At 43.5% G+C, this 10,015-nt stretch overlaps 1 protein-coding gene across 5 annotated transcripts; it reads right to left on the reverse strand.

Moving 5' to 3' along the window:
* Nucleotides 1-1,580: 1,580 nt before the first annotated feature.
* Nucleotides 1,581-9,131, reverse strand: LOC115139858 (phosphatidylinositol polyphosphate 5-phosphatase type IV-like). Of its 5 annotated transcripts, none has more exons than XM_029677688.2 (11): nt 8,818-9,131; nt 6,531-7,423; nt 5,493-5,616; nt 5,265-5,377; nt 5,055-5,179; nt 4,715-4,834; nt 4,481-4,588; nt 4,142-4,303; nt 3,873-3,988; nt 3,600-3,736; nt 1,581-3,414 (listed from the first exon to the last, which is right to left on the reverse strand). In XM_029677688.2, exons 2-11 carry the CDS (start codon nt 7,367-7,369, stop codon nt 3,282-3,284), a joined length of 1,977 nt encoding a protein of 658 aa, XP_029533548.1. In that variant the 5' UTR covers nt 7,370-7,423; nt 8,818-9,131; the 3' UTR covers nt 1,581-3,281. The 5 variants fall into 5 exon arrangements, with proteins under 5 accessions (XP_029533548.1, XP_029533549.1, XP_029533546.1 ...); XM_029677689.2 differs by lacking the exon at nt 8,818-9,131 and adding an exon at nt 8,347-8,779; XM_029677686.2 differs by lacking the exon at nt 8,818-9,131 and adding an exon at nt 8,021-8,256.
* Nucleotides 9,132-10,015: the final 884 nt, after the last annotated feature.

Raw genomic sequence — 10,015 nt, forward strand, 5'->3', positions numbered from 1 at the left:
AACGATGCGTCGTTCCTGTAACAGCCGTTTCCCAAAACACCACACCGAGAGAACGTTTGCGAAGTCCATCGTTGGAGCATGTCGATATAGTGATAGGATCAACAGAAAGGCTGCGCTGCTGAGGTCATCGGTGGTCACAGACAGATGAACATCTTGATTCTGTTCATGAAGTGACGTGGAGGGCAAAACAAACAGCATCTAATGACGCACTTAGTTCTACGAGTGGTCCGAGGCAGTCGGTAAATAATGTGCGTTTTCAAATACAACTTCAGTAACAAGGGTTTTGGGAAACTGCTCAGAGATTTAACAATGCTCCTACAAAGGCTCTAAAGATTAATTTAGCCTGAAGATACTTTTGGAAAACCGGGCCCTGGACTACACTATGTGTGAATGTCCTAGCAATGTCCTACTACACTGATGTTTGCACATTTAACACAGATACTTCCTTAAATTTGACAGACACTTTTTAATGACATTTCAGAGGCTGGAGTCTTACCCAAGGCCTTGTCATCTTCAGCAGGCGGTGACAATACTAAGAGAGACGTATCTGACTAACTGCAAGCACTTCTGTCAAAATGTCCCTTACACATATGGCTGAGTTGGTCACCTGTGTACAGCAGAGATAATGAGACGTTTGGATTAGTGTCACCAACATTGAGGCTGTTTCTTGAAGATAGGTACACATTGATTTCCATTTATCCAGACTGAAATTAGACCTACTGTATGATGCTGTGTAGTTATAGTATTGTCAGTATTCTAAGCTATATTCTTTCATTCAACCCACTATATCACTGTTTTGACATCTGTGTATACAGAGTGTACACAATATTAAGAACACCATCCTATTGAGTTTCACCCCCCTACAAGGTGTTGAAAGTGTTCCACAGGGATGCTGGCCCCATGTTGACTCCAATGCTTTCCACAATTGTCAACTTGGCTGGATGTCTTTTGAGTGGTGAACCATTCTTGATACACGGGAAACTGTTGAGCTTGGAAAACCCAGCAGCGTGCCAGTTTTTGACACACTCAACCCGATACACCTGGCACCTACTACCATACCCCGTTCAAAGGCACTTAAATATTTTGTCTTGCTCATTCGCCCTCTGAATGGCACACATACTCAATCCATGTCTCAAGGCTTAAAAATACTTCAACCTGTCCCCTTCATCTCCAGACTGATTGAAGCAGATTTAACAGGTGATAGTAGCTTTCACCTGGGCAGTATGTCATGGAAAGAGCAGGTGTTCCTAATGTGTTGTACACTCAATGTATATCATACTGTGTGTGTGTGTGAGAGCTGATATCCTTTCAGGTGCCAGAGAAATCTTTACATTTATTTCTCATTTCCAAAACTATATCGCTATATAGTGGTATGTGTCTTCTCTACATTGTAATCATGTATTTAGCTTTTTCACTTTGTTTCAGAATACTGCCACAATCTTAAATTTAATTTCAAACCAAGGTTTCTCTGCGTCCTTGAAAGTGAAAATAGTGAATGTGATGACCCATATGTGTATCTGTATTCAGCCCAATTGGAGATTTGTTTCTGGTAAATTAAGAATTATTGCCATGAACTAGCATTTATAAAGCAATTATACCACCCTTCTTTGAGGGATATTTAATGTCCACTTCAGATGACAGAAGAAAACATTTGTTTCACAATCTCAAAAATAAAACAGAAATAACATTCCAAACAGCTTATGTGATGTTACATCACAAATCATGTTATTAAAGACCCACAGATATGGAGTCCTGAGAAAAATCACAAACAAGATCACAGGCACTTGCCCTGAGCGTTAAAGTGAATGACAACTCATGATTCACCATTACACCAGAACCATTGATCTCCATGCAATGAATCCTCTTCCCCTCGTTAGCACAATACAGTACATGGAAAGTAATTTTTGGGGGATTAAGTTACATGAGTGTATTTAATTTAGTTACGACAGATGACATTAAGGCAATGAACCAGAGTTCAACCGCTCCAACACGATCCACATCACCATTGCAAAGGATGGTTCTGTAGCCATTATGCGAGATATTAAACAATATGTTAATAAGCAAGATATTTCACAAATATCAATCACATGTTTTTTATACAATGCCAGAAAAGCCACCATGCCTTAATTCAATAAGCACCATACTTGCAAGAAATGTATGTTCATCAAGCAACATCAATCAACTGAAATTCCCCTTAAATTTGATAGGGATAAGTCAATTTCTGTGAAATCATGGGTCAGTTGTTTCTTTACTGGAGGAAATCCAAGAACACCCCAAAAGTTTGGTGTATCAGAGAAAGTGCTTTATACTGCTTAAGAGCTGTTTGATGAAAATGCATTGACAAGGCCTTTGAATACAGGTTACACCAAGTAAAAAGTGACATTACATATGGACCATATCAACCTGGCTTGTTAAATAAATGTACAAAATAAAACAAAAAAAAAGAACGTATTAAGTACAGTATGCTCAGAGCAACATCAGCCAACCAGCACACACGGGTGACTGATTACCTTTCTATCTTCAATGTCAGGTTCCCCAGTTCAGTCTTGTTTATAGGTCTGTATAAATAGACCAGTTTACTGCCGAGTCTGCAGACTGGAGTCTGTCTGAACTCAAGGTCCCTGCCTTCGAGAACAGCCCGTCAGCCCCCCCCAAACCACATGAGTGACAGTTCCAACAGCCTCTCAGTAGGGGGCGCTCATGGATCAGCCTACGTGACTTCCATGACTCACAGGGAGATTCTCAATTGGGCAAAAGTCCGTCCTCTCCTCCCTGACCCAGAAAGCGATAAGTGGTCGAGGAGAGTGTCAATTCGTTAGTAGGCGAACGGAGGAGTCTGCTCATTACTTACTTCAGCAGAGGTTACACAATAGTATCCTGGGCTAGTGTTTTAATATCCACCACACCCCTTTTGAATCAGCTGTTGTTTTCTCAAAGGAGAAAAGTATGCACACATTTAAAAACTATACGCTACTTTTATCTTGAAAATGTCTCGCACAACTAGCTAAATGTGTATCTATTTACACATTTATTTGGGGATTCTACCCGTCAACATAATTTGCCTGATGACACACAAGTGGAGAACGAAAGTCATTTCATACAAGCACATTTGTTTCTACGTTTCCTCTCCTCGATTACCTTTGACCTTTTTTCAAAAGCAGGCGAGGATGAAAGGCCTCGGACAAAACCAACAGATTCTCCCACAGACTGGGCTGGAAGTGGAAACAAGACTGGTTCCCTTTGGTCCCTCATGGCTGGGTCAGATTGATTCTGGTCCAGGTTCAGGAGATGGAGCAGATAGTGCTGCTGCCCTGGTCCTTTGTGGCTTCCCTCTTCTTCAGCTCTCTGGTGATCCTCCTCCTGATGCCCTCCAGGTACAGACTCCTGTCAAACTGGCCCGCTCCCAGAGGAATACTGAGAAACACGCCAGACAGTGAACAACAAATAAAGAGGGTTAACCAACTGTTGTAAATCTTGAGCTTTTCGTTGACCGCACTTTTGGACACCTATTACTACGAGAAAGGTTAATGGTGTTGGAGCTGAAAGCTGCAAATAGCTTGCTGCTGTAAACAGCTAAGAGAGGCAGGGGTGGGACTCACTTGTCTCTTCCAGGACGGAGTTTGACCTGGAACATGCCGATGACAGGCCGGTGGTCTGACGTCTTGATCATTGAACAGCTGGTGTACTTTATCACTTTGATGTCACCCACCTGCCTGTTCCTGAACAGTATTCTGTCCTAGAGCACACAGAGGAACAGTCAAATAAAACATTCATTTTTTTGTGTGTGTGTGTGTTTAAAACAAGCCAATAAAATAAAGCAAAGAGGCCTGCTTGTATGAATGACACAGGGTATCGCTGACGGTGACACGTACTGTGTATGAGGGAGTTCTCTGCTTAGAGGTGGTGTCATACACGTCACAGCCAACGTCAAATTTGTAGGTGGGGAGGAACTGAATCACTGCTTCCTGGAAGCCTTTAAAGATGGAACCTAGAACAGAGCATAACACATTTGTACTCTATTGTCAAGTATCTGTCACAGTGAGCGTGGTAACAATACATTGAGATATCATCCACAATCTAATACATGTACTATTTGCCTAAACCTCTAGTGTTAGAATGGTGTTGTTCCATGTAGACGTACCATCCTTCATTTCCTTGGAGAGTTGGTCATGGTGGAGAAGAGGACCCATGTCCACACCCTGGTTCTGGTTTAGAAGGGCCTCTACCTCCACACGGTCTTTACTCAGGCGGAAGTTAAAGTCCCCAAACCAAAAAACCTCATCAAACCGTGTTGTCACATCCGCTGAAAGACATAGTCATTATCAGTAACATTAACAATGTACTTATTGAGCACTTGTTGCATGAGGGAAACTACAGCATTTCTCCTCACATAATTAGGATGCTCTTCCAGATGTGACAGCAGTACTTCAATATAGTAGTAGTACTGCAATAAACAGCTCTGGTCTTTAAGAGTACTTACAGGATGTGGAGCGGTAAGGGTTGGTGTCTGGAAGAACTTTAGGCAGAGCAAGCGCTTCAACGATCTTGTTGTAGTCCAGAATCCTCTCGTACACTCTGGAATCTCCAGCTGGAACATAAGGACATTTATTAAATCACCTAGTTAGCAGTGCGACTGTATCCAAAAGGCTTTCCACTTCCTGTTTACATTCACATGCAATAGCATCACCTCCTGAACAACAGAGGTGTCACTCACAGGTAAAATGGGAGGTGATGAAGAGGAAGGAAGTGCCAAAGAAGGTGAAGCCGATCCCCACGGCTCCTTTGGTTTTAATCTGAGACATGATGCGTGTTGTGACCGTGGCATGCTCCACTTCTGTTAGGAGGAGATGCGATGGTTACAGGGGCCAAATCAGATCACGTACTGTACACATCAAATGTGCAGTGGGTAGCCAGAGAGATCACCTTACAATGTTACCTCTCTTACAACATTTTAATTAGAGACAACCTTCTGAGATTTGTTGATGGGAAAGGACTGATTCACTCTCCTCTGAAAAAAAACCCGACAACTTGTAGTAGTGCCATTTGGGACGGACCTGAGCAGAACCAAATGAGGTCCCTCCTGACGAACACAGTGAGGTAGAGAACCCCGTGGGAGGCTGCGTAGAGCATGACGTAGTACGGCCCCAGAGTCTCCTGAAGACGGATCTCCCATTCCCTCCTGTGACACACACATACACACACACACAAAATATCAGCATAGAGTGCTGAAGACACGATTGATATAATGCAAACTGCTCTCATACACAGTCGTCCTATACCGGTCTGGACATCCCTCCTGGACTCCGATGATGTAAAAGTCTTGTGCAAATTCAGAGTCTGTCGGGAGCAACAGATCATCTAGGTTGTTTGGAAGTCCCTGAAAATGATACGGAAGCGGTCATTTAAAAAAATGTTTTATCAAAGAGAGTGTAGAACTTGCGTACAGATATTCAGGCTCTAGGTCTAATGTTGAACAGTAGGAGTGGTCCCACCTTCTCTCCATGCATGTTCCATGTGGCTATGTAGATGCCAACTCTCCTCTCTGGGAAATAGCGGTCCAGCTCCTCAGCGCCCAGAAGGGCACCACTGCCCAGCACGCTGCCCTCCAGAAAACTCCTGGAACACAATGAGGAAATGAACACTTCATAACCGGAGGTAAAGCAGCACGGTTTTCCCTGCTTGCTCTAACAAACAGTTCGTATTCTTGGCTACTTTGAACCAAACCCATTTCAAATGTCTGGTAGGCTCCATTATACAAATTAAGTAGAATACACACACAATTCAAAGAACGCTGGATATTATTGGCGCTGAGGCACATTTCAAAACATAGGCTTCTTCCATAGCTGATAGTTGTCTGAAACATTTCAGATAAATCCCCCGATTCCTTGAACAGCTCCTTGCTGAGGTACAACATGTGTATTGAGACCCATCTTTGCACCCCAAATGGTGGCAAAAGCTATGCTGATTCACACACTCCCACCTGACAATTACCTCTGTCAGAGTGAGCACTTACATACCATAAGCCTGTGAGGCCTTCATTAAAGCAGCCAGTGTTGCTAGAGCACACACACCAATGCTAATGCCCTTAGCTGCAGATGTGGCACGGTAATAATTACAGCACAGTCTTCTTGGTTACAATTCACTGATGGTGAACGTGACTGCTCACAATAAGTTACAATAGCTCAAATGCCCATCTGTAGTTCATGCAGAATCAATTTTAACTCAAGGCCCACCTCAAGTCTTACCATGAGATGTCATGTTCCACATCGCAGGAAGTATATGATTTTATCAATGAGATGGAGCATCACTTAAGCCCATCTTCATTTTGGAGCTGCATCAAACAGTCAACGGATACTTTATACACTGTATTTAGACCATCTATTACAGTTTCAATGCCTTTAGAAAGCTATCAAGACTTATAGCACTCTGATACCGGTATGGTATCCAATACAGGTAGAGAAGGCTTCTGCAGGACGTATCTGGTCAGTAATCTGGAGAGGATATCACGAGTGAGAGGCGTGTAGTCCTACCTGTTCCTGACGTCCCTGGGTCTGATGGGGTTCAACACGCTGAAGGTGGACTTCATGGAGTTGACAGAGGTGTTGTCCAACACCATGTTATCCAGAAGCCGGCTGTCGCTCAAGTTCCTGTGCAGGTGCAGCCTCTCAGGCCCAGCTCTCCCCGGCACAATGCCATAATCCACGCAATCCCTGTCAATCCGATTAGCCGTCCTTAAGGACTCCGACGCCAAGGTCTGCTCCAGAGCAGGAAGTGGACCCGATGGCTGTAAGGGAGAGAGGCGTACCTTAAAGGGCCTCCCCCGCTGCTCCGCTGGGTCACCGTGGTGGTCGTGGGGCCTCCTCTCATACTCGGAGAGGCTCTGGCCCCTGGCTCTGAAGACAGGAGACCCTGTAGGAGTTAAGAGGGGTCCAACGATGGAGCCCTGTCCGTTCCTTAAGGTGGCAGCACCGCTCAAGGTGAACACACCTGTAACTGTCGAGTCCTCCTTAAGAGAGTCTGTGGAGGAACCAGTCTCAGCTGGGTCAGTCAGACTCTCCTGGCTGTGCTTAAGTCTTCTGCTTCTCACCTCCTCCATCGAACCGCTCTTCCCTCCCTTCGACAGTGCAGGAGGCTTGGGCAGCAGGGGCGGTCGTGGCTGGTAGAGACTGGTCTTGTTGCTTTGGTCTTGTACATCCTGAGGGAATTGCAGGGTGTCGATGAGCTTGGTGGGATTGTTGTCCTCTGTAGAGGGGTTCACTGGCCTCTTGTCACTGCTAACTCCTGGATCCTTCCCACCAGGAGCTCCACGAGGTAACACTCCATCAGGCTGAGAGGGGCTGCTGTCCTCCCCATCCTCAGTCATCCTCATGCCAGGCTGCACCTTCTGTCAGATGTCTGTCAGTACCATGGCATGGAAGGTCATCTAGAAAACAATTATAGCTACTGTACTATTAATGAGAATGGATTGACAATATTTCTAATTATATGTATGATTGTTACACTAGCTAGCTAGACACTTGCTATGTTACTTATCTTACACAAGCAATGACGCGAATTGATTAGCCCGACTAAGTTAGCTGCACATATGGTTGGCTCATGTTAACTAGCTAAATTACTGGAAGAGAGAACTCCACAGACAAAATAATAAACCTTAGTTACTTGTATATTTAACAGCTCAGTTAGCAGTAATGTTAACTGGATGATAAATGGCTAACTACTGTGATGACATGTAAAGCTAACTAGCTAGCACGTTTACGATAATGCTAGCTAGTTAGCTCCATCATCGTAAACATGTGCTGCTAGAAAAGATAGGGCGCATAGTAAGCTGCTAACATTAGCTATATAGCATTCAAATTCACATAACATTCGCTAGATAGCTAGCAGAAACGCACCGGTGAAACGTTGTAGCCGCTAGCTCTGCTAGCTAATATTCTAACCTATGACAGAACGCTAGGAATATGGCAGTCTGGGAAAGACAAATGCATTAGACATGACACTACATCTAATCAACGTTAGATACCTGGGGAAAAGCGAAATCAAGTTTCGTCCATTACAACATTGTGAGAATATCGTTAGAGGTAACGTTAACTAGCTAGCTATTTTTAGTTTAGCTCCCAACGCTAAACCAAACTTTCCACTTCTCTATGATCACTTGACATGGTTTTTCTTCTTCGTTGATGTTTATTGGCAGACTACATTCATAATGTGTATTGCCGCCACCTACTGTAAGGGGCAGTAAAAAAATACCCCAAAAACTAATTCAGAACTAATTACCAAAAACACTACTCCTTCGGTCGGATTTCAGATTCCTACACAGGCTCATTGAACCTCTTCATTCAGTACTACCTGTAACATTTCGGCTGTATAGTCCTGGAGATCCAGAAATATATTTGCCGCCTTCACAATGATGTATAACTTAGATTTGTGTATTCATTTGACTAGTGCAATTTATCACTTGCGCTATAAAACGCAACTAAGTCCACCTTCTTCACTGTTAGTGTGTCGGGATCCGTCTCCTGCATGGCATTCACTGCAGACTGTGGGCCATCCACTACCATTTCATCTCTACTCACTCCTTCAGCTATTTTCACCGCCTCCACATAGGCGACCTGCTGGATAGCCCTGATCCTAGCTACTGCAATCTCATTGGCACATCCGGAAAGTGATTCCCATCACAATAACAACATGCTTCATCGGACTCTTCAACTGCTACATACAGTATTTATTACTTCGACAAACACTTGCCACGTGTCCAAATTTGTTAGAATTGTAACACTGCAGCGGCTTCTGTACTGTACATATGTTGTCACCGCATACCTCACATTTCCACGTTTGACATAAATCGGGTGAACCACTTAATCAAACCGATAGGCTTTGCTCCTTCTTTCCATCCATCATTTAATTCAAGCGACGTGCGTCTACCACTCCTGGGACGTTATCCCTTAACCCCACAGCCTCTATGTCAAACGAGACACGTGATGACACCTTTATCCGGAGCCCTACTCTGAAAATCACAGCTTTCCACGTCATACGTCAACATCTTGTAGAGCCACAGAGCTTTCTCCTTTTGCGCTTTCGACACTCACGATATCAACATCATACCGCTCATTGCCACTCTGACCGATTCCACTCTACCCATTTCGTCGTTCACCATCTTCGAGACCGCAAAAGAGAAAACAAAACACACGTTGCTTGCATTGTAGCGCCACCTACTGGTAACTAGTAATAGTAGTCGTACAACTATGCGAGCCACCCTGATCTCATGTCATGAGTTTACTGTACATAAATAGGTCGCTCGTAAAATTAGGATGTAAAATATTAAAATGGACAAGAATGCTCTAAAAATGGTTTATTTCACATTAATTCGACATTACAAAGTATCAATGGCAGCCGATGCTGAATTATTTTACACAATTCACATACAAGAAAATAATCAACACAATATTAACTACAACTTTAAAATATATATATTTTGGAAAACCATCAGAGCTAAGGGTAAAACAGAAATGGCAGTCCACAGCTCGCTGGTTGAGCAGTCTAGTTCTATGAAAGCCAATTGTTTACAGACAGTCACTGTATCACAATTCCAGTGGGTCAGACGTTTACATACACTAACTGGACTGTGCCTTTAAACAGCTTGGAAAATTCCAGAAAATTATGTCATGGATTTATAAGCTTCTGATAGGCTAATTGACCTCATTTGAGTCAATTGGAGGTGTACCTGTGGATGTATTTCAAGGCCTACCTTCAAACTCAGTGCCTCTTTGCTTGACATCACGGGAAAATCAACAAAAAAAAAAAGTCAAGACATCAGAAAAACAATTGTAGACCTCCACAAGTCTGGTTCATCATTGGGAGCAATTTCCACTCCGCTCAGCAAGGAGGAAGCCACTGCTCCAAAACCGCAATAAAAAAGCCAGACTATGGTTTGCAACTGAGCATGGGGACAAAGATCGTACTTTTTGGAGAAATGTCCTCTGGTCTGATGAAACAAAAATAGAACTGTTGGGCCATA

Source organism: Oncorhynchus nerka, linkage group LG13 (genome assembly GCF_034236695.1).
Source record: "Oncorhynchus nerka isolate Pitt River linkage group LG13, Oner_Uvic_2.0, whole genome shotgun sequence".
Classification (NCBI taxonomy): domain Eukaryota; kingdom Metazoa; phylum Chordata; class Actinopteri; order Salmoniformes; family Salmonidae; genus Oncorhynchus; species Oncorhynchus nerka.